The sequence below is a fragment of the Gopherus evgoodei genome, chromosome 12 (assembly GCF_007399415.2).
Source record: "Gopherus evgoodei ecotype Sinaloan lineage chromosome 12, rGopEvg1_v1.p, whole genome shotgun sequence".
In the NCBI taxonomy this organism is placed as follows: domain Eukaryota; kingdom Metazoa; phylum Chordata; order Testudines; family Testudinidae; genus Gopherus; species Gopherus evgoodei.
Genome location: NC_044333.1, coordinates 3366504 through 3390354, shown reverse-complemented (window position 1 = coordinate 3390354; position 23851 = coordinate 3366504). Strand labels below are relative to the sequence as shown.

The 23851-nt window shown below is 48.7% G+C and overlaps 1 protein-coding gene across 5 annotated transcripts in view; it reads right to left on the bottom strand.

Moving 5' to 3' along the window:
• HYDIN (HYDIN axonemal central pair apparatus protein) overlaps positions 1–23851 on the bottom strand; it is a 392944-nt gene that overhangs the window by 161062 nt on the left and 208031 nt on the right. For all 5 annotated transcript variants that reach the window (XM_030581746.1, XM_030581750.1, XM_030581747.1 and 2 more), the window contains 3 exons: positions 22383–22526; positions 19207–19350; positions 16497–16810 (listed from right to left, as the gene is read on the bottom strand). In XM_030581746.1, the coding sequence (XP_030437606.1) occupies positions 16497–16810; positions 19207–19350; positions 22383–22526 (602 nt within the window). The remainder of the gene's footprint in view (positions 1–16496; positions 16811–19206; positions 19351–22382; positions 22527–23851) is intronic.

Here is a 23851-nt window from a genome sequence, read left to right as displayed (position 1 = left end):
AGGTAAACTATGTGGTGGAGCTGTCAAACCGGGCACATCACCGTCGGGTGTACTATGTGAACATGATGAAACCATACTATGACAGAGGGAATGTGGTGTTGGCCGTATGTGGACATTGGGAGGGGCAGGGAGATGACCCCTTAGTGGATCTATTCCCTGGGACAAAAGCTGGTTCCCCTCTGGAGGCGATTCCCCTCTCGGATCAGCTGACCCCGGGCCAGCACGCTGAGATCAGGGGGGTGCTGCATCTAGACCGACAGCTGTTTTCCAACCAGCCTGCATGCACTAATTTGACTGTCCACCGGGTGGAGACCGGGTCACATCCCCCTATAAGATGCTCCCCTTTTCGGGTCACTGGTAAAACTGCCCAGGATCTTGAAAGAGAGGTCAGGGACATGCTGGCTTTGGGGGTGATCCAGCCGTCTTCCAGCCCTTGGGCCTCGCCAGTGGTGCTGGTTCCCAAGAAGGATGGGTCAATCCGGTTCTGTGTGGACTATCGAAAGCTCAATGCCATCACCAATTCTGATGCCTACCCCATGCCCAGGCCTGACGAGCTCCTAGACAAGCTGGGAGGTGCTTGGTGCCTCACCACTATGGATCTTACGAAGGGCTACTGGCAAGTGCTGCTGGACGCAGATGCCAGGCTGAAATCGGCCTTTATCACCCCTCTGGGGCTCTACGAGTTTCTGACCCTGCCCTTCGGCCTCAAGGGAGCGCCAGCCACCTTCCAGCGCCTGGTGGATCAGCTACTGAGGGGGATGGAGAGTTTTGCCGTGGCATATATTGACGACATCTGCGTCTTCAGCCAGACCTGGGAGGACCACATGTCCCAGGTTAAACAAGTCCTGAACCGACTCCGAAAGGCTGGGTTAACAGTAAAGGCTGAGAAGTGCAAGGTGGGGATGGCTGAAGTATCTTACCTGGGCCATCGGGTGGGGAGCCTGAAGCCGGAACCAGCCAAGGTGGAGGTGATCAGAAACTGGCCTGCTCCCGAAACTAAAAAGCAGGTCCAGGCCTTTATTGGGATGGTGGGGTACTATCGAAGGTTCGTGCCCCACTTTAGTGCCATAGCCGGCCCCATCACTGAACTGTGCAAAAAGGGGAAGCCAGACCAGGTGATATGGACTGAGCAGTGCCAGGAGGCTTTCTGGGCACTGAAGGAGGCTCTGGTTAGTGGCCCAGTTCTGGCAAACCCAGATTTTGACAAACCCTTTATGGTGTTCACCGACGCCTCAGACACGGGACTGGGGGTGGTGTTAATGCAGGAGGATGAAAAGGGGGAGAGACACCCCATCGTGTACCTGAGTAAGAAGCTGCTACCCCGGGAACAAAGCTACGTGGCCATCGAGAAGGAATGCCTGGCCATGGTGTGGGCCCTTAAGAAGCTAGAGCCATATCTCTTTGGGCGACACTTCACCGTGTACACCGACCACTCTCCCCTGACCTGGCTGCACCAGGTGAAAGGAGCCAACGCCAAGCTCCTGAGGTGGAGCCTGCTCCTGCAGGACTATGACATGGATGTGGTCCATGTGAAGGGAAGTGCCAACCTGATAGCAGACGCATTGTCCCAGAGAGGGGGCCCTGAACTTCCCCAGGTCACTGGGCAGAGTGACCCCGCTCAGTTCAGTCTCGAAGGGGGGAGAGATGTGATGGAGTAAGGGATGGGAGAGCATGGGAGGACTTTAGGGGATGGACGATACCAGAGCCTGTAATCTGAGGTAGGTAAGGGAGGGGAAAGGTCAACACCTTTGCCCGGGAAGGGGACAAAGGAAGGGAGTGGCAGGAGGGAAGCAGTTTGAGTTTGGGTTTGGGGCTGGATGGGCGGAATTCAGGGTATCCTAGCTAGGATCCAAGCACCCTGAAAGCCCAGAAGGACTCGATGGAGGGGTCCTGACTGTGCCTGCAAGCTCTGCTGTAACCTGTGTTCCTGTTGTCCAATAAACCTTCTGTTTTACTGGCTGGCTAAGAATCACTGTGGGTCCCAGGAAGAGGGGTGCAGGGCCGGACTCCCCCACACTCCGTGACACGCAGGCCCCGCAGGGGCCCCGTGAGCCCTGGCCCGGAGATGGTCTGGGTCTTTGGTGGCATTTTGGCAGTGGGGGGCCCTTCAATGCTGCTGAAGATGCAGAGCAACTGAAGGCCCCCCCGCCACCGAAATGCCACAGAAGACTCGGAGCAACTGAGGGCCCCCCCGCCGCCAAAATTCCACCGAAGACACAGAGCGACTGAGGGGCCTCTCGCCGCCGAAATGCCACCGAAGACCCGGAGCGACTGAGGGACCCCCTGCTGCCGAAATGCCGCCAAAGACACGGAGTGACTGAGGGGTCCTCTGCTGCCAAAATGCCACCAAAAACATGAAGCTACTGAGGGGCCCCCCACCGCCACCGAAGACCCGGAGCGACTGAGGGGCCCCCCGCCGCCAAAATGCCACCGAAGACCCGGAGCAACTGAGGGGCACCCTGTCGCTGAAATGCCGCCGAAGACCCGGAGCAACTGAGGGGCCCCCCACCGCTGAAATGCCGCTGAAGACACGGAGTGACTGAGGGCCCCCCCCCCCGAAATGCCGCCGAAGACACAGAGTGACTGAGGGGCCCCCCACCGCCAAAATGCCGCTGAAGACACGGAGCGACTGAGGGGCTCCCCACCACCGAAATGCCGCCAAAGACACAGAGTGACTGAGGGGCCCCACACCGCCGAAATGCCGCTGAAGACCTGGAGTGACTGAGGGGCCCCCCTCCGCCGAAATGCCTCTGAAGATACGGAGCGAGGGGCCACCCACCGCTGAAATGCCGCTGAAGACACGGAGCAACTGAGGGGCCCCCCACCACCGAAATGCTGCTGAAGACACAGAGTGACTGAGGAGCCCCCATCGCCGAAATGCCGCTGAAGACCTGGAGTGACTGAGGGGCTCCCCGCCACCAAAATGCCGCCGAAGACCCGGAGCGCCACTGGGTGAGTACAAGCACCGCAGCTCCCCTGCTTTGCCCCAGGCCCCCTGAATCCTCTGGGCAGCCCTGACTGCACCGTAGGTATAACCTAAGATAGAAGGATGGGGGAGAAGACAGGGAGCAAGACTGGGAGCGGGAAGGAAATAGAGCAAAGACAGAGCAGGAGACAAATGAGTAAACAAGCAACACTCCAGACTACAGCCTGATTCTCCCGGATGCTGAGCACACACAGTTGCCATTGATTGCAGTCAGCGGCAGGTGCTCAGCACCTCTAAAAATCAGGCCATTGGTTTAGTTAACATTCAGACTGTGGCAAACCTACAAGAATCTCACCCCAGAAACTACCTGATCGTACTCAACCCGAGTCTGGCATGTACCTGATCCTTCCACGAGCTCACGTTTAGGGAGATTTTTCATGGGGGAGGAAGTTACAGTTGCTCTTGTGAGAACAGAGCGGCTGCAGATGATGTTAATGAGGCACTGTCCATTATTACTGCTACACTAGGCAGAGCAAACGGCCTCCATGACACCACATGCCTCAGAGCGCTCTAGCCTAGGCTTGCCTCTACTCTGCAGACTGAAAGGAAAGCAAACGCTTCAAAGAATGGTCGCTAACCTGTGTAACTGTTCTTCGAGCAGTGTCGTTCATGTCCATTCCTCGTGCACCGTTACCAGAGATTATTCCCTAAGCTGCATCCATCGGGCCAGCTCTAGCACCCTCTAGTGTCGTGCATTTATGTGCCATTATAAGGGCTGCCACTGGCCCTGCACCCTCTCACTTCCTTCTTGCCAGCTAACTCGGAGAGAGGGGCAGGTGGTTGTGGGGGTGGAATGAACATGAACAACGGATCTCAAAGGACAAGTTGCGCATGTCCATTCCATGATAGGTGACTCCCAAGCAGTACCCCAGGAGGTGGGCTCAAAGTTCATGGACATGTTGACTGCAATACCACGCTCTTGAATCTGGCGTTGTCCCGGGCCTGTTGGGCGATGGCGTAGTGGGATGTGAAGGTATGTACCCATGACCAGGATGCAGGACTGAAGATATCCTGGATTGGGACCTTTACTTGAAACACTGCTGAGAAAGCCTGGGCTCTTGTGGAGTGAGCATTTAAGATGGCCAGAGGCAGGACATTCGCCTGCCACTTGCAAACCTGAATACAGGTGATTATTCAGGATGAGACCCTCTGGGCTGATACAGGAAGCCCTCTCATCCTTTCTGCTATTGCTATGAAGAGTTGCATGGATTTGCAGAAGGGTTTAGTCCTCTCAGTATAGAAGGCGAGGTCACGCCTAATATTCAATCAGTGAAGATGCTGATCCTCAGAGTTCTTGTGAGGCACTGGGAAGAAAACTGGCACGAAAATGGCCAGTTGCTATGGAACTGTGACACCTGCTTTGGCAGGAAAGCTGGGTGAGGGCGCAGATGGACCTTTTCCTTGAAGAACACTGCATAAGGAGGTTCTGACATAAGGGCCTTGATTTCAGAGACCCTTTTGGCCCAGGTCATTACCACCAAGAACGCAAGCTTCCAAGAGAGAATCAGCAGGGTTGAAATGGATAATTTCAGGATAATGCTAATGGTTCAAAGGAAGGACCCGTGAGTCTCAACAAAACCGGGTTTAAGTCCAATGGGGAGATCCACTCGCAGACCTGAGGATAGAGCCTCTCCAGCCCCTTGAGAAACCATACCATTGTCTCGTGGAGAACACTGACCTGCCATTCACAAGACAGACTGAAGGGAAGATTGAGTTGGAGAGACTGAGATGCTCATATTGAGAAGTGCTTCCACTTGGCCAGGTAGGTAGCCCTGGTGGATGGCTTCCAACTACTTAGCAAGACCTCCCAAATCTGTTTCAAACAGGCCTGTTCTTCTGGGTTCAGCCATGTAGCATCCATGCGTTTAGATGCAGGGAAGCAAGGTTTGGGTGAAGCAACCAGCCATGCACCCTGGAGCCCTCACCCCCAACCAGAGCCCTGACCTGCTCCTGCACCCCAATCCCAATTTTGTGAGCATTCATGGCCCACCATACAATTTCTATTCCCAGATGTGGAAGTTTGTGCACCTCTGCTCTAGAGGGTGCCAGGAGGCCCAATGCCAGGAAGGAACTCAGTGCTCCTTGCTCCTTCTTGCTTCTAATCATCAGAGCTGGCAGGTGTCCCATTGGAGTCTGGGGAACCGGGAGAGACAGTAAATCCCTGGCCGCTTGAAAAGTCTCCAGGGTTGATGGGAAAGTCAGACTGCTGGTGCCACAGTGGCTTCCAAGTGTCAGCGGAGGGTACCGCATCAGACTCATCACTCTGGACGGAGTCAATAGTGCCATCATGAGATCAGGAGTGGAAGGGTGGTCTGACACAAGTCTCACTGTGCTTCCTTCCCCCCACTTGTTCAGTTTTTGCACCAGCGAGCGCTCCCTGTCAGGGCACTGCTTTTTGTGCTTGTTCCTCAGCAGTGGAGATGGTGAACGGTGCCAGGAAGAGCTTGGTGCTTGGGGAAGGGCTTTGCACTGACGCCAAAGTGTTTGGTGCCGAATCGGAGAAGCTTAGCTCTGAGGCAGATCTGAGGGCAGCTTCCATCAGGATAGCCTTCAACCTGATGTCTCCGTCTTTTTTCAGTAAGAGGTCTGAAGTCCCGACAGATCTTGCACTTGTCCCTCACTTGAGTTTCCCCCAAGCACTTCAAGCAGCTGGAGTGCAGGTCGCTCACAGGTATAGGTTTGCCACAGGAAGCACGAGGTTTGAAGCCTGGGGACCAGGGCATGCCTGGCCCCTGGGGCGAAGACATCCCTCAACAATAGGGACTAACTATGTACATTAACACTAATTACAACAACTATATACACTAAACTATGATAAACTAAGAAACTAAAAGTTATAGTCAAAAAACATCTGGGAAGAACCCTTGCTAAAGCAAGACGCGTCATTCCAGCGACCATCACAGGCAGTAAGAAGGAACTGAGAGCGTGCGTGGCTGGCTGTGCCCCTATACTGGTGCATTAGTGTGCAGCACCAGAGGGCACTAGAGCTGGCTCGATGGATACCACTAAGGGAAAAATCTCCGGCAACGGTGCACACGGCATGCACACACCTAACATGGAATGGACATGAGCCAGCACTCAGAGAAGAACCATGCTGACATAGTCAAAAATATCACTGGAGGGGTCTTGAACCGACAAAGCACATTAGCTCTTCCACCTGGGCTCCTAGCAAACCTCCTCTGTGAACATCAGACTGGCGAATGAAACTGCACAAGAGTTGTGCCTTCGTTTTCTGCTCAGCAGACAGCAGCCGTTCTGCTATAGGAGATGGCAGTTAATAAGAGAGAGCAATCAGTTCTCTGCTAATATCTGCAATGTGGGGAATGCCCCTGGTCCCTCACAGTCCTACATGTTCATTGTGAAGGTACTAACTAGTCTATAGACTAGTAGCTACCTAGTGTCAAACTCACATCATAGGCTCTTTGGGCCAGGGATTGCATCTTAATAAGAGGCCATACAGCGCTGAGCACAATAGGGCCTTGAACCCCAGTGGGGCCTTCAGGATCTACCCCAATGCACATAAGACATTTAATAACAATAATAAATAGCATGACAGGCAGAACCCAACTATAGTCAATGGAGATGCAACATTTAAACCAAGGCTGAATTTGGTCTGCACAAAGCATCATCCTCAGGGACTGCTTGCTGCCTGACAGCCCTTCCTCTGACGAGCTCCCCACCCTGGCTGAGCAGACTCCTCTGAGGCAGGGGAAGGTATTTTCACTTCTCTGTGCTCTACACACAGAGGATTGAGGAGGAGCTGAGAGACCTTTAAGGACAACGTGAGACCTCACTGCTGTTGTTTCCTTTTCCCCAGCTGGTGCCCTCTTCTACAGGACTCTGCTGTCTGATAAAAGCAGAAGGAACGGTGCGATGAGCCTCAGGGACTGTGTGCACAACACTGCTCACTACTACAGGACTGCATCCAGGAGACAAGTGTCTGAGACTTGCCTTTTTACGGGTACAAATGTCACCCTCTCCCTTGGCTACACTTTCTATGCCACTTTGCTTTAAAGAGCTGAAGTGGCTTCTCTCTTTGCATCCAGCTGCCTACCCCACCAAGAAAAAATCTGTAGACTAATGGCAGTGTATCTCCTAAGCCCTGAAGGTCTCAGCTGGGATGTTTCAATAGGCTTTCCCAATGTTTATGAATCCTAATGACCGCTCCGTTTTCTCCCTTGGCAAAGACAATATACCTGCTTCAAACAGCAGCATGGAAATCAATGCTTCTGCAATGCAGCTAGAGCAGTGGTGCCCAAACATTTCCTGTTGCGCCCCCTGTTGCCAGTAATGGAATCTATCTGCATTCTCCCCCCCCCGCATTACTGCACAGTCAGCTCAGCAGAGGAGCTTAGGTTGACAGTGGAGCTGGAAGCAGAACTGGGGATGGGGGAGGAGCTGGGGGCTAGAGGTGGAGCAGGGATAGGGAGGGGGCACTGCACAGGGAGCTGCTCCCCCATCTGCCCAATCCCTTTGCATCTGGAACCACCTCATACCCAGATCGCCCCACCAAACCTCACCCCTTGCACCTAGAACCTCCCACACTGAGCCCCTTGCACCTTAAACCCACACCCTGACAAGCCTCACCCTCTGCATCCAGAGTCCCCCTGCACTCTGACCCCCCACTGAGCCCCACCTCCCTGCCTTCAGACCCCACCCCTGCACCCAGACCACCCACTACAACCAAACTCCCACCCTACCTGCACATGGAGCACTCCGACAAGCTCCCCGCACCCAGAGCCCCACCCCACTGAGCCACAGCAAGCCAGCACCCAGACCCCCACCCCATGAAGCCAGCACTCACTCCCCGCACTGAGTCCTCCACACCCAGACCCCCCCAACGAGCCCCAACCATCTTCACGTGGACTCCCTGCAGAGTCCCAGTACCTCTGCACCCAGTATCCCCCCAACAAGCCCGTTTATCCCGATCCTCCGCACCCAGGCCCTCCCAAGCTGCCTGGACCCGGACTGCTCCACACAGAACCCTATCACCCAACATCTGGATCGCCTCACACTGAGCCCCCTCCACCCTGCTAGGCTGAGCCTGCCTGCCTACATCTAGTGTGCTTGGCATAGAGGGGCAGGGCCCTGGGGTGTTTCTGGGGCAGGTCTGGCTCATGCACTGTGTCAGGGTTGGGTGCAGCCTCACCCCCGAATCCAGGTCTGGGCAGGTGGGCTGCAGGGTGATCTCCCACCTCTCTGCCTGTGCTCCCATTGCCAGGCTGAAGCCTTCCCATTTATTTATTGACAAACAAAATTTGCAGAATTTTCAAATATTGTGTGCGGAATTTAAAATTGTTTGGTGCAGAAAGCCCTCAGGAGTAATGACAGGCTGCACAAACGCTAGTATGTGGGAAATGGCACATGGTGGGAGAAATGAATTGCTAAATTGTGACAACTGGGGGGATGGCATTTATAATTTCCAGAAGCGCTCGTATAAGCTGACTGTACTGTATTGAGCTCTCTCTGCCTCGGTGCTATCGGTCGGTAGTACCAGGCACTTTGGGAGACTCACTCAAGGCAGCAGCCAACAAGCCCTAACTCCTCCCTTACTCTCTGTCACAAAGGTTATCTAGCAATTATCTTGTAGCTTGTGTTCCCCTGTGCTGCTGATTCCTTCACTGGTCAGCCCCATCACTATCTCTGCCTTATGCTGCATGCCTGTTGGACTAAATTTGGGTATTACTTCTGCTCTGAGCTGGGCCTACCACCATGTGGATGACAGAGCTCCAGCGCGTAACTGGTAGATCCCTTCTGAATGGGAACCACATGACTGCATTTCACAGTGAATATTCACTCTGACTGTGATAGTCTTTTCACCTGCGCTAAAAGCATCTGATAGGATCCTGAGGTACTTTACAAACAAACTGAGATGCACACTATACAAGGAGCACTTCACCCACCAAAGGCCACCACCTCTGGGGTGAAAAGCCACAGTGTTAACAGAAGTAAGTCACAAGAGCATCTGTGTCGCTTTCTTTGGATGGGCCAAGAAAGAGAACACTTGATGGCAACAGGAACATTATTTTCCAGTGGTCTAGTGTATAAGATTTCTGAGTCCATCTCAACAGAACTAAGCCCCGTATCCTCAAAAGTATTTCAGGCACCCAATTCACATAGAAATCAATGGGAATTAGGTGCCTAAAATACCTTTGAGGATTGGTTCGAAGTCACAATTATCCATAGGGATCTGCAGCCATAACACCTTCTGCCATGATGGTACTGTCTGAGCTCACAGGCTACCTGGGCTGTGCTGAGGCAGTCCTTAAATTGGCAAACCATTGATGGCATGTGCTGTAGGGTGCACCCTGCCCACTCAGGACTGCTTATTTCTTTTTAAAGTGTATTTACTTTTGATTAGACATAAATCAGAACCAAAATCTCAGGTACAAAAACACTCCCAAACTGCGGGTTATAGAACTCTGGATCCAAATTCCATGGCTTGGCCCCATCTCCAAGCCTTTAATAGCACTCAGATACTACAGTGACAGGTGTGATATAGAATACAGTAGACCAGAATAAGATGAAAGAATATCAATAATGAAAGGAACAGCATTCCTGGACAGAATGATGCCGGAGGATCTGAGTAGCTCTCCGGTACCAAATACTCAGCGTAATCTATAGTACTGGGTCACATGCTGCAGGAGATACCAAGACGAAGTGGGGAGAGGGAAAGAAACCACTTGGAAAATAAGACAGAGTAGGTCTGGAAGATTGTGACACCCCCCGTGTCATTGCTTCACACAACAGCAGACAGTCAATGAGCAAACAGAAGCAAATACCATATCCTGCCATAGAGATTTCATCGATAGCACACGTAGTTAGTGCGCAAACAGAAAAAAGAAGGGAAAGAGACAGCAACGATTCCTAAATCGATGACAGTGCCTGAGCTCAGCCATGACAGATACCACAGCACACTGCTCCCAACAGCTGAAATCAACCTTGTTTCATAAATAGCCAATAGTGTTACCCCTGTCAGAACCATGCAGAGCACAGCCTCTAAGTTTCAGTCTTATATAAAGAGAATGAGAGCAACAGCCGTCTACTTACTACAGGAACAGAGGCATTTACATGTGGGAAATTTCAGTCTGCAGTGGAATTGTACTGAAGTTTCAAATATAAAATAAACCATTAAGAAATTCATTCAGAGAGCAAAGAAAAAAGCCTAATTCTCTCTGGCTCAACTGGTTCTGTCACTTGCAATGTCTGCAGTAGTCACTGGCACAAGAGAGGAGAAAAGTCACCATACATCTAAGTGGAGTCAGAGTTGTCGCATTCTAAATATCTAAAAATAGGAGAAGGAGAGAACAGCAGCACAGTCACTGCCACCAGCAGCTAACTGCAGACCACGGGGGATGTGGGTACCTTGCAATGTTCTGTACTGGAGACTCCCATTACAACTGCTGGTATAGGATGATGTACAAGAGATGCCATCAATTCTCTGATTCTATCCTGTATGGGACTTGCAGTGCTTTTAATCCAAGCTGTGTGTTTTCTACAACCCCCAAATCCTTTGTACTAATTACATCACACTCCCCATTCAATGGTCTGCTTACTACTAAACCATGTGAAAGCAGGACATGAGCCACACTCGTCTAGGTGGGAGCAATGCAGTGCCCATCAGTGCCAAGCTCTTAGCCTTGAAAAAACAAGTAACACATTCAAAGTCACCCCCAAAGTACACCCTCCTGAGACATTGCACTCCATGTGTTTTATGGAAATATGCTTATGAGTGTGAATATGATGTAAGTGGAATATGCTTTATGCAAAAGGTCTCTTGTAAGGTATCATAACAAAGGTTATAACCTACTGAACATATTCCTCCTATTTGTATGCATATATCATTCTTGTATCTGAAACTAGAAATATGAAGTATAACTCTGAGATCCTACTGTAATTATGCAAAGTGTGAGCCATCAGTGGTGGTTTAGAATCTTGATGGCTCCCATTGACTAGGACAATTGGTTCTAAATGGTTTATTTACCTGCACACCTTCTAGGAAGAATGGAGACTAGGAATCTTACAGTGACGTGATCACGTCACATGATACTGGAATCCATCTTAATTTTTGTACTTTTCCATTGATGAGGCAGGGTGGGGGCAAGCACAGACAAAAGATTCCTGCCTTGTGCCAAAGCTATACAAGGGTGTGGAGCAGGACCAAGGGGGCTACCAGACATGAGAAAACCCCTGCTTAGCACCTGAGATGTCTGCTGGATCTAAGAAAGACTGTACCGGGGAAAGGATTGGGCCCAGACTAGGAAGGAGTCTAGTCTGTGAAAGAAGCTTATTGGAATGTCTTTGAGGGTGAGATATTACCTGTATTCAGTTTCATAATGTATTAGGCTTAGACTTGCATATTTTGTTTTATTTTGCTTTGTGACTTACTTTGTTCTGTCTGTTAATACTTGAAACCACTTAAATCCTACTATTTATACTTAATAAAATCACTTTTGTTTATTAATAAACCCAGAATAAGTGATTAATACCTGGGGGAGCAAACAGCTGTGCATATCTCTCTATCAGTGTTATAGAGGGCGGACAATTTACTAATTTACCCTGTATAAGCTTTATATAGAGTAAAACAGATTTATTTGGTGTTTGGATCCCATTGGGAACTGGGTGTCTGGGTGCTGGAGATAGGTAACCTGTTAAGCTGTTTTCAGTTAAGGCTGCAGTTTTGGGAGCGTGGACCTGACCCCGGATCTGTGTTGCAGCAGACTAGTGTGTCTGGCTCAATAAGACAGGGTTCTGGAAGTCCCAAGCTGGCAGTGAAAACGGGCTCAGGGGTAATTTCAGCACATTGGGTGACAGTCCCAAGGGGATCTCTGTGACTGAGCCCATCACACCTCCCACAGAGTCATTCTGAAGTTTTTGATCTCTTTTGCACAGTTGTGCTGAATCCGGTGGAATTACTCCAGGTTTGCACAAGTGTAACTGAGATCCAAATCTGACCCTCAGTACCTAGAGAGTGAGAGGACTGCAAACTTCAGTTATAATGCTGGACACTCAAATAGAAGGGGAGCAGTGATGTCTACATGGCACATGCATGCCATAAATCCCAGTTATTCAGAGAGCAGCAAAGCACTGGAGAGGAAGGAGGGGCAGAATAGTGCAAACTGATCCGCGTTAAGAAGATGAACCCAAACAGAGAGGGAGGCTTGCAAAGACACCGAGAAACAGCAGATAACCCTCCCCTCTCCTCCCAATATCAAGCTCTCTGCGTTTATGTCTTAAGATAAGCTCGGCAGTGACACAGATTTTCTTGCTCCTAGCTCTGGTTCCTTTTTGTGCACTCATATTTTATTTATTTTTAATTTTCTTTGGGGAGCCTGGTATCAAAGCTGCAATAGACTTGCCCTCTGCCCATATGTTCTGTTTGATGACATCTTCTCAAGTTCCCTAATATCTGTCCACAAGTACAGAGACACTCATAAGCCACTCACAAGTACAGAGACACTTGTTCTTTTCTCTTGACATTCATGATATTCAGACTGGCACATCAGAAGAAAACGTTGATTGAAGCCCAGAGCTTAGTTACATGAAGCTCCAGCCATATGAAATGAAAGACCATTTTTTTATCATACCGATCTGTCAAACTGTTCCTTCATTGACAGGAGAGACAAACACCGCTAACGAGTGTATTCTGTTGTCAGATTTATTCCAGGATTTCTACCTGCATTCACTTGCCCGTACCCCAGTCATTATTAGTATTATTTATACAGCATTGCAGGTGTCCATGGGGTAGCTTACAGTCCAAGTAAGACATAACAGAGCAAGTAGTAACAAATAACAGCAGTGATGGGGGAAAGGGGTGAGAAGGATTGAATGCCCCTGTCATTTATCTCAGGCTCTCCCATAGCAGAACCCTTTCTCCGTGAAGTCTTTCTGTGGATTCCAATGTATATCACTGCTGCTTGTCTTAATATTTTTTCTGTTCATTGGCTGTCAGTCCATTACTATTGCATGTTTGCCTTGTCTTGTTTTTCATTGCATATATTTTTTCTCTTTTTTTTTCCCGTAAGAAAATTAAAAAGGAACAAAGGATTCATGCCAGCATCGAGGCTGAAATGTGGATTGCAGGGCCTTGTAATATGGCACGCCAGGTTATGGGGGGAGAGCAAGGAGGATTACTGGAAGGTGTTAACACAGAAAGCTCCATCAGGGACTGGGAAAAGATCCTATTCTGTTAAAAGGAATTGGCTGGGAAAATCCTAGCAGGAGAGGGAAAGCTGACATAGTTTGATCCTATATATTTAGCACAGCAAACTTTGAACTGAAGTAAGAACTGGATCAGGCTCTTAGGTACTTTCCATTAAGAATGACCTCTAGCCAAAGGGTTCATGCTCTCTACAGATGTCCAATCCTGTGGCTGTGTGAGAACAGAATCCGTCTCCCTCTCTCCTCCAGCGCAGATTGGCAGAGGCCCTGGGGGGGTTTCGCCTTCCTCTGCAGCGTGGGGCATGGGTCACTTGCAGGAGGATTCTCTGCACCATGATCTGAGGACTTCAATAGCTCAGACATAGGTTAGGAGTTTATTACAGGAGTGGGTGGGTGAGATTCTGTGGCCTGCGCTGTGCAGGAGGTCGGACTAGATGATTATAATGGTCCCTTCTGACCTTAAAATCTATGAGTCAGTTCAGCAAAGGGAAGATGTTCTATGTATGGCATTCAGACACTGGTAAGACCACACACAGAGATGCAGAACCATTTTCTGCTGACTCACCTGGCAACTAGATCTGGTGGTTCCTTTTAGCTCTAAATCAGGTGGTTAAAAAGTTGTCTCTCTCAGGCAAGAGGGAACTAGACACTGGGGCAGAGGAGTCATGCAGGAATAAACCTCAGGAACAGCAGTGCTCTGGAGGAAGTTGAAGCTTGATATTTAAGTTAAAAAAGAAGGGAAACCTTAGGAACCAGGTAAATCTGGAGACTCTCTAGGGTGCGTGCTCTATTAGAAGCAGGGAGGGAGCACTACCTGCTTAGAGGGATATAGCCAGTTATTTAAAAAGAAAGTCACGTACATCCTTTGAGTTTTGCGTCTTCAGTCCATAGAGGATTCCAAACAATGTGGGGGGGTGGATTGTAGAGTTTGACATCTCCTTCTGAATACAATCAGCCTTCTGTCCACAGTCCAGGGGAATTCATAAGAAACTTGACAAGAAATACGACACAACATTTGGATCTGGATCCAGCCCCATCCTAACATAAAGTGCAAGGTTCTAAGAATGGTTCTGGAGTTTTGTTTCAACTCAGTATTTTATTAGGGGTCTTCTGCAAAACCTGGATTCAGATCTGATCTACCACAGTGGTCAGGGATGTTTGGGTCTGGGATTTTGCTTCAGGTCTGTCTATAACTACACAGGTACAGAACAACAAATGCCAGGCTCAATAACTCATAGAGGCAGCTGGCCGATCAAAGACAGAGAAGGCGACTGAGCTTTGTAACCATGGGTAATAGTGCAGGAATGATTTGGCAGGGGCTGATTATCTGCTGTTCTGTTCAGAGTGGGAACAGAAAAGAAAGAGGGAAGGAGAAGAAAAATAAAAGGCACAAATAAATTAAAAGAAGAAAAATCTGATTGCAGGATCCTATCTAGCCAAAGGAAATAAAAGTAAAGACACAATCTTCTCTCCCAGCCACAAGGGACATGTTAATCTCAATAAGACTCAAAAACACTGGTGGTTGGCAATGGGCGGATGGGTAGACAGATGGCTAAACTACACTGATTTCAATTCATGGAACCTGGTATTTAACTAATACAATGTCAGGCCGAGTTAGCATCACATGATTATTTAGACTGTACAGGACCAATAGTGTTTAATGCAGAATAGAAATATCTGAGAGGATGCTCTGAGACTGGCCACTTAATGAGGAATTTGAGGTGTTAGCTCAGAGATGGACTTGGGGCCCCAATTCTGCCATGGAGAGTCATGTAGTGTCTGCTGACAGATACATAGAGAGTACATTGCTGCTTAATTAACACGCAGAGCAGAACAGAGAACAAGCCTCTCTCCTAAATTCCATCACATTAACAAGCAGGAAAAAGCCAGAGCCAATTGGAGCACAGGGCCCCACCCTGCCAGGTGCCCAGATCCCTCACCTGCCTGTGGAGTCAGTAGGAGCTGAATGCATTCCGCACCCAGCAGGAGGCGCTCTGCACATCACAGGCTCAGACTCAATGGAACAGATTTAAATGGACACGGGTCATTAAAACCTGGAAGCGGATATGGGTGTTGTGTTTCCAAAAATGCAATGATATTTAAAACAACAGCTACCTAGGCATTCAGCCAGCGAATGGTCACAGATTCAATTAATTCCATGCCAGCTTCAGAGTAATGTGTTTACCTCACTTACCTTACTCTAAAATGTATAACCACTGTTCAATAACCAACATTAGAGTCCCTCTTTAGCTTGTAATTAAACATTAATCTAATTTGCCTGGAGATGACTGGAGCCACCAAGCATTGCTATAACAGCCCATGCCTTTCCCCCAGCCCACCGTATTCCACCTGCTTTCCCAGCCTTTTCTCACGCTTCTCTATCCTGAGATCCTTGCTAGCCTGATTTTGCAAGAGACATGAACTTCAATGGCTGAGTTTACTCCCCAAACTCTGCAAGTATCAATATCTGATCTCCTCTACTTCCGGAAAGGTCCCTCCTGTGGACCAGACCCCAGTTTCCTAAATGAAATTGTTTACTGATGGTCTATGTTATTCAGAATGGCAGCACAGCAATACCCAGTGGGTAAGTTTGTTAGGTTTTCTGGGGCATTCTAAAAAAAACATTTGCTACTGTAATTAGAATAACTGCCCAAACTCTACTTTTGTATTGTGCTGAGCTGGGGAGAGCTGCTGGGCATGTATTTACAGAAATGCTCAGATGGTTATAGTGCAAGATCGGATCAACCCATCTTCCTTGGCTTGGGGACCCTCAAAACAAAGCTGAGCAGTTCCGATTCCCTAAGGACGTTCAGGCAGACAACACTGATAGCTGACCAGAGAACATTTATGACTGAGCTACAGAACTCACTATTCCTTTACGGATTGTTTTTAACAACAGTTCAGTGCATGTGATAAGCACTTTAATAGGTTAGAAAAAAAGCCCTACTGGGGCAGAATCCCCCACTGGGCCAGGAGCCCTGATAAAGCCCTCCCCACCACCTCCCACAAATGATATGAAAGGGCTTCAGTTGCGATTGAGTCCATCGATTAGACAAGCAGCTGCAAACTCCTCTGCCAACTCCTATCGTGGCCTTGGTTTAGCAGGATGGATATTACCTGCCCAGCACAACCTCCCAACACCTCATCTGGCTTTCACACTGCTAGCCTCCCCCAGTCACACTGGCAGGTTGTCAGAGCAGAGACAGTGGGAACTATTTCCAAATGGAGGAAGATTAAAGCAATCAGTCCAATTCCAAGCAAAGAGTCTTGGGTTTCCCGAAGGAACAAAGCACTGACACAAGAAAGAGGAAAGCTCCAAGGATAACAGATGATGCAATGCCGCATCTACCTTATCTGGTTCCCATAGATGTCCATCAGAAAGGACCAGTGGTACTTGACGAGAAGCGGGCTGCAGTTGGTCATTTTGATGTAACGTACAACCTCGGTGTCATTCAAGATGCAGCCGAAATCCAAATCCATAGTCTGGAAGTGAAGGTTTGGGAAGTGCACTTCACCCCGAAGGGTGACCTGGTCCTCATGAGGGTGTTCCAGATACCGGATAGTCAGGACCTCCTCTGCAACCCGGGTGTTCAAATCCTTTCTGTAGGAAGGGTCAAACCTGATGGAGAGATGCTGCTCCTCTCCGGTCTCTAGTGTCCTGGGCTGCATTGAGACAGACAGGGATTAATCACGGTTGGACTGAACTTTACCAGTCCAATAGTGTGAAATGCACAAACACACATTGACAATCCGTGAAAAAAACGTGGACATCTCAGCCCATCCATCTCTGAGCCTCATTATAGCATGTCTAAGTGTCTGGCAGATCAACCCACAATGAGTCATGTTTCAGACCTTCTCAGATTCACACACATTCCTCTATATTGCATCAATCCAGCAGAAAGTAGTTTTGCTGAATTTTGAACCCCTCAAAGTTTTGAATAACCAGTACATTGCTGGGTTCATGTTGAGACTAAAAAAAAGCAAACAGTACAGAGAGAAAAAAGCCAATGGAAGAAATAAAGATGGCATATGTCACTATTGCTCCTGTATAAAAAAAGAACTGTTCCTCTGTGTGTCATAAGCCCTGTACAGTTAATAGTTATAGAGCATCTCCTGCAACTGAAGTTCTAGGGGATGGTGCTTTTTGAGCTGGAGGATCTGAGGGTTAGCCCTGTTGTCACTATTAAGTGGCTACTGTTTGCAGCAAATTGGTCACCATGAAGTCCCAGATACGAAGGGTCATTCCCCTATCACTAATACACAGCACAGGATTCCCTATGTTCCCGGTTTTGTAAGTGAATAACCATTTGGGTGGGGGGAGGAAACAAGAGTCAAGAAAAAGGGTCAGGAACTCAGACTAATTCTGTCAACCCCAAAATTAGTGTGAGGTTTGCACAGCCTCAAGCTCCAATGGCTTTGCCCAACCCAAACCGAGGAGAACATCTCCTGCCAGGAAACAAAGTGGCAATTTCATGCAATACTATGGCAAGTGTGATGAGTCAGCAGGCCTGATTCTGATCTCACTTGCACTGGTTTTACTTCCGTGTAACTCCATTGCTCATCATTTGCACAGGCGTGTCAGAACACGAGGCGGCTGGCTGAGGCTGGAGCAGTGGCTGGCTAGCGTGAAACAGGCATGGACTAGGGCAGGAGCTGGAGCAAGGGCAGTCACCAGAACTCCTAGGCAAGGGGAGTGCTCCTGGCCAGGTAGTCACACTGAGCAAACTGGAGCAATGGCCTCCTGAGCAGCCTAAACACCAGCCTTGGGATCATTGGGGCCAACTTCCTCTCTACCCGGGGGGGAGCTCAATCCCTCCACATGACCCAGGTCCCCACTCCACCCCTTTCCCCAAGTCCCCACCCAGCCTCTTCCCACCCTCGCTCCGCCCCCAGCCCTGCCTCAACTCCACCCCTTCCTCCAACTCCCTACGCCACCTCTTCCCACCCTCACTCCGCCCCCAGCCCTGCCTCAACTCCACCCCTTCCCCCAACTCCCTACCCCACCACTTCCCACCTTCACTCCACTCCCAGCCTTGCCTCAACTCCACTCCTTCCCCCAAATCCCCATCCCTCCTCTTCCCACCCTGGCTCCGCTCCCAAGCCTGACTCAATTCCACCACTTCCCCCAAGCCCCCACCCGGCCTCCTCCCACCCTGGCTCCGCCCCCAGCCCTGCCTCAACTCCACCCCTTTCCCAAAGCCCCCCCACCTCTTCCCACCCTCACTCCGCTCCCAGCCCTGCCTCAACTCCACCCTTTCCCCCAAGCCCCCACCCGGCCTCTTCCCACCCTCACTCCCCCACAGCCCTGCCTCAACTCCACCCCTTCCCCCAAGCCCCCACCCGGCCTCTTCCCACCCTCACTCTGCCCCCAGCCCTGCCCCAACTCCACCTCTTCCCCCAAGCCCCCACCCCACCTCTTCCCACCCTCACTCCGCCACAGCCCTGCCCCAACTCCACCCCTTCCCCCAAGCCCCCACCTCACCGCTTCCCCCAAGACCACACCCCACCTCTTTCTGCCCCCAGCCCTCCTCTTCTCGCCCCTGCCTTGCCTCTTCCCTGCCCCTTTCTGCCCTCTCCCCCAAGCACGTCCCTCCCCGTCCCTCCAAGTGTAACCACACACCTGCTGGGTGTGGTGCTCTGTCCCAGCTAGTGGCACCGAGACCACTGGGACAGAGATAAGAGCCTGCTCTGCAGCCCTAGCTAAGGGCCTCATGGCTTTCAGCTCCGGCAGTTGAGGCTCCTGCACTAAGCTCCAGGTGCTCCAGGTTCGATCCTGCCCGCCGATGAGCAGGGTCTGTCGGTGTTACACGAGCACCAGAAGAAGGCTTTACTCTGCTGCTCCTCAACCCCCCTAGCCTTCAGAACAGCTACCTTAGACCGAGTGCATTTCACAAACCAGAAATCTGTGCCTCAGATGATCCAATCCTTTGCTTTGCTTTCAGATTTAACTCAGCCCAACACACTGATGATCACAGAGAATTAATCTCAGTGCTACCCTTTGGAAGCTCCTCAGACCAAACCCACCAAGGAGCCTTGCACAAAACCTACAGTCTGCTTACCTGAGCGTCTGCAGGCAGCGTTTGCTGGTCTGTGTCACAGAGGAAGAAGGGTGCTTGTAGGGACAGGAGAATGCTGAGTGGCAGGGCGGAGATGTTCTTTAAGATCAGAGGTTCATACTGCGAAGTCAGGACATCACTGGGGTGCTGTGTAGATGCAAAGCTATGTGAGAAAGGAAGAGAAACCCCGAGACAAGCACATGCTCACTATGACTACTGTGCTGCAGGCAAGCAGCTGTGACTGGAAGGGAGATTTCAGTCCTCCACCACAGCACAGCAGCTCATTTCTACAGCTTTTGTGGCATGAGCAAAGTCCAACATGCCTCATCAAATCTTTGTGTGGACATGACAATGATGGCTTTGTTAGGATGACGATAAAGCATTTTCTGTATGAAGCAGGGTGTAGCTTTGTGTTTCTACAATGTCACAAGAAAAAATAAGGATAAGGAAGTAAGGCATACAATTTTAAGTGAAAGTCATTAACCATTGGAACAATTTACCAAGGGTCATGGTGATTTGATTTTAAAATCAAGATTGGATGTTTTGCTACAATATCTGTGCTAGGAATTATTTTGGGAACGTTCTCTGGCCTGTGGTATACAAAAGGTCAGACTAGATGATCACAGTGGTCTCTTTCTGGCCTTGGTATCTGTTATTCTTTTTCTCATTTCTTCCTGGGTTCCTTTCCCCAATTTTCAAAATGTTCCAATTTGAAATGTCATCAAAATTCAAAAACCATTATGACCAGCTGTGTAACCAGTCAAAAATTGGGGAAACTTTTCAATGACTATTTTGTCAATTTCTTCCTCTCTCCTCTTCTTTTTCTTTTTTTTTTAATTTCAAACTTTTCTCACACGCCCAAAATTGGCAAAGTTTGAAAAATTTCAACCAACTCTATCACTATCAAAACTTTCTAGCCCTTTTCTCCCTCAAATGCATTTACTTTACAAATCATAACACGTGAGGCTGGGGAGGTATTACTATCCCCATTTTGCAGATGGGGAAGTAGAGGCACAAAGAAGTGACATGACCAAGATTACACAGGGAAGTGCTGTGCCAGAGTTGGGAACAGAACAAGGTCTCCTCACGCCAAGTCCTATATTTTAACAGACAGTGAATCTTTCTCAGCCTAACTGTTACAAAGGGCTTTTATTCACAGAGTAAATCCTGCCAACCTTACTGATCTGAGGCATCCCATTAAAGTCAGTGGGGCTACTTGCATAAGAAAAAAAACAAGCAAGAAAGAAAATGTTTCCTGCATATGCACTAGGCTAAGATCCTGCATAGCTCAGGTGCAAAGTGTTTTCTGTCCTTTCTGCTATAAAAATCTAGCCTGTTTGTTCCTGTCTAAACCTGGCATTTATGAAACTGGTTATGATCAGTTTCTACAAAGTAGATGGTGTTTGGGAAACTAAATATATTTATCTCAAGCAGTGATAGCGTCATTCCAGCCAATAAATCAGAGTGCGTGGCACCAAACCAAATGCAGAGAGACAGCTGGGACAACTGGATGGCACCAAATTAAACATGAATGTTGAGTTCTAACAGCTCATTCACATGGGCTACATCAGTGGTTCTCAAACTGTGGGATGGGACCCCAAAGTGGGTTGTGATCCCATTTTAATGGGGTGGCCAGGGCTGGCTTAGACTTGCTGGGCCCGAGGGCTTGGGCTTTGGCCCCCCGGCCTGGACCAGTGGGGCTTTGGCTTTGCACTCCCCACCCCCAGGGTGGTGGGACATAGGTGGCCTCAGGCTTCTGGTCCCCTCCTGGGGTCCTGTAGTAATTTTTGTTGTCAGAAGGGGGTCGAGGCACAATGAAGTCTTGGAAGTCTGCGGTTCTGCAACATTGCTGGCTGTGGGGAATAGAGAATAGGGATGAACAAGCAGGAGTGGGTGGGAAAATTGCTTCCCATCATCAGATGTCTTGCAGGATAGGGGATGAAGATGCAGGAATCTGGCTGCAGAGATGAGTGGGACCGAACTGCTCTGTGTATGAGAGTTACATTTCCTAACACAGCAGTTGCTTAAGAATGTCTCCGAATCCTTATGAATACAGAGGGAAATGCAACTGGCAAGAATGGAGATGCATTAACACAACAGTTCATATATCAATAGTGGGGAGAGCAGAGTTGGACCCAGAGGGAAAGTAGGAAACTACAGTTTCTCTTGTCAACCTAATTTAAAGTATAGTGGGGCAGAACCTCAACTGGTATAAACTGTCATCGCTCCAGTGAAGGACTAGGAATCTAGTCTAATCCTGGAAGGACCTGGTATAACAGACTGCCATGTCATGACAAAGTTAGGTATAGAACTGATACTTTTGAGAGGTTGTCATGACTCCTCCAGTACCGATGGACTCATGGTAACCAAGGCACCTAGCTATACTGGTGGAAAGGAACAAAAAATAATCTCCACAACGTTTTTAAAAAGTCTTTGAATCTTTCCTAAATTAGATGCATAGAGAGCTCACATAATGGGGTGGGGCAGTGGTTTTACTGGCATTCATGTGTGATAATCTGGAACCCAGCTCATGGCCTCAGCATTGCCAGCTATGGCACCATCCCACACTTAACAGTTCTTGCAGTTTATCTACACTCCAGCTGGGAAGGTGTAATTTCCAGCTCAAGGAAACACCCCCGCCTTAGCAAGAGAGGTAAAAATAGAAGTGTCGCCGCCATGGCTGGTCGCCCTAAGTAGGATCCTGGCCAAGATGAAAAGTAGGTACTCAGGGCAGCTAACCCCTCCCACTGCTTGCACCACCGCAGCTGCACATTTTTAGCATGGTAGCTCAATCACAGCTAGTGCAGGTATGTCTACTGCAGCTGGTAATGACACCTTACAGCTCCAGCACAGACATGCCCTGAGTGTCGCTTGGTGTAGAATGGATATAATGATAAGGACATAATGATCCTTATCTACCCACAGCTACAGCGGGATGGTAAGGAATAATTAATTAATGCTTCTAAAGGAGGTTGACCATGTAAAACACTATTGAAGGCAAAATCCTAACCCCACTGAAGTCAATTGCAAAACTCCCATTGACTTCAAAGGGGCCAGGATTTCACACACAGTCTTTGCATACATTTGTGTATATACGCACACATAAATGCGCACACACCCCATATCCTTTCAGTCATTTGGCTATCTATTTAATGCCAGCAGTCAGCCTAATGCTTTACCTTCTCCACTCGGAAAGTGATCTCTTTGGAGGAGAGGTGCAGAATGGGTGCGATGAATTCACATGTGACGTCCACTTGCATTATTCGTTCCTTCCCAGACTGCTTCCCTATAATGGCATGGCAAATCAATCGTTCCTTCACTACCTGTGCAGGAAACAGTCACAGCACATGGTCAGTGTGACACTAGCAGCAGTACTGAGATATATTTTGGCTGCTGGTACAAAGTCAATGGGTTCCACGTGCACAAACAGCAACCTGTTTCCTGTTCTTGACACTCACTGGGCACCATAGCCTACAGTAATAAAGATATATAAATTTCCTGTGTTTCTTTATACTGCACTCTGTTTTTTTCAATACTAACATTTCCATAATACCATGTGTTCTGTAACTCCTGATGAAGACACGTTTGAGTTAGCTGCTACCTACGACCATAGTAACTAAAGCATCAAATTAACATTTTTATGATCTATCCCTTTGCCAAGCACAACACTTTTATAAAACTGGAGGGAATCGTTTTTTAAAATATAGGTGCTATATTAAGGAAAATAGATAAAAAAGGAATCCTGATGCCAGCAAACCTGCCCTCAAAACCATCATAGAAATTATAGGCAGAAAGGACCCTATAATCCAGTCCGCTCTTTTCCTTGTCAATGCAAGATTCCTTCCTCCTCTATGTTTGTGTTTGTCTGATCCAGTTTTAAAAGTCCTCTGCATTGGGGCTTGCAACACATTGCTTGGCAGTCAACTGGCCAACACAACAACTCTGACGTCAGGAGATTTTTCTGAGTCACCTTACACAAGAACATAAGAACAGTCATAATGGGTCAGACCAAAGGTCCATCTAGTTTAGTATCCTGTCTTCCAAAAGTGGCCAATGCCAGGTACCCCAGAGGGAATGAACAGAACAGGTAATCATCAAGTGATCCATCCCCTGTCGCCCATTCCCAGCTTCTGGCAAACAGGTTAGGGACACCATCCCTGCCCAGCCTGGTTGATAGCCATTTGTCCATGAACTAATCTAGTTCTTTTTTGAACCGTGTTATAATCTTGGCCTTCACAACATCCTCTGGCAAAGAGTTCCACAGACTGACTGTGCGTTGTGTGAAAAAATACTTTCTTTGTTTGTTTTAAACCTGCTGCCTGTTAATTTCATTTGGTGACCCCTAGTTCTTGTGTTATGAGAAGGAGTAAATAACACTTCCTTATTTACTTTCTCCAAACCTATCATGATTTTATAGACCTCTGTCATATCCCCCCTTGTCATCTCTTTTCCAAGCTGAAAAGTCTCAGTTTTATTAATCTCTCCTCATATGGAAGCCGTTCCATATCCCTAATAATTTTTGTTGCCCTTTTCTGAATCTTTTCCAATTCCAATATATCTTTTTTGAGATGGCGTGACCATATCTGCATGCAGTATTCAAGGTGTGGGCATACCATGGATTTATATAGAGGCAACATGATATTTTCTG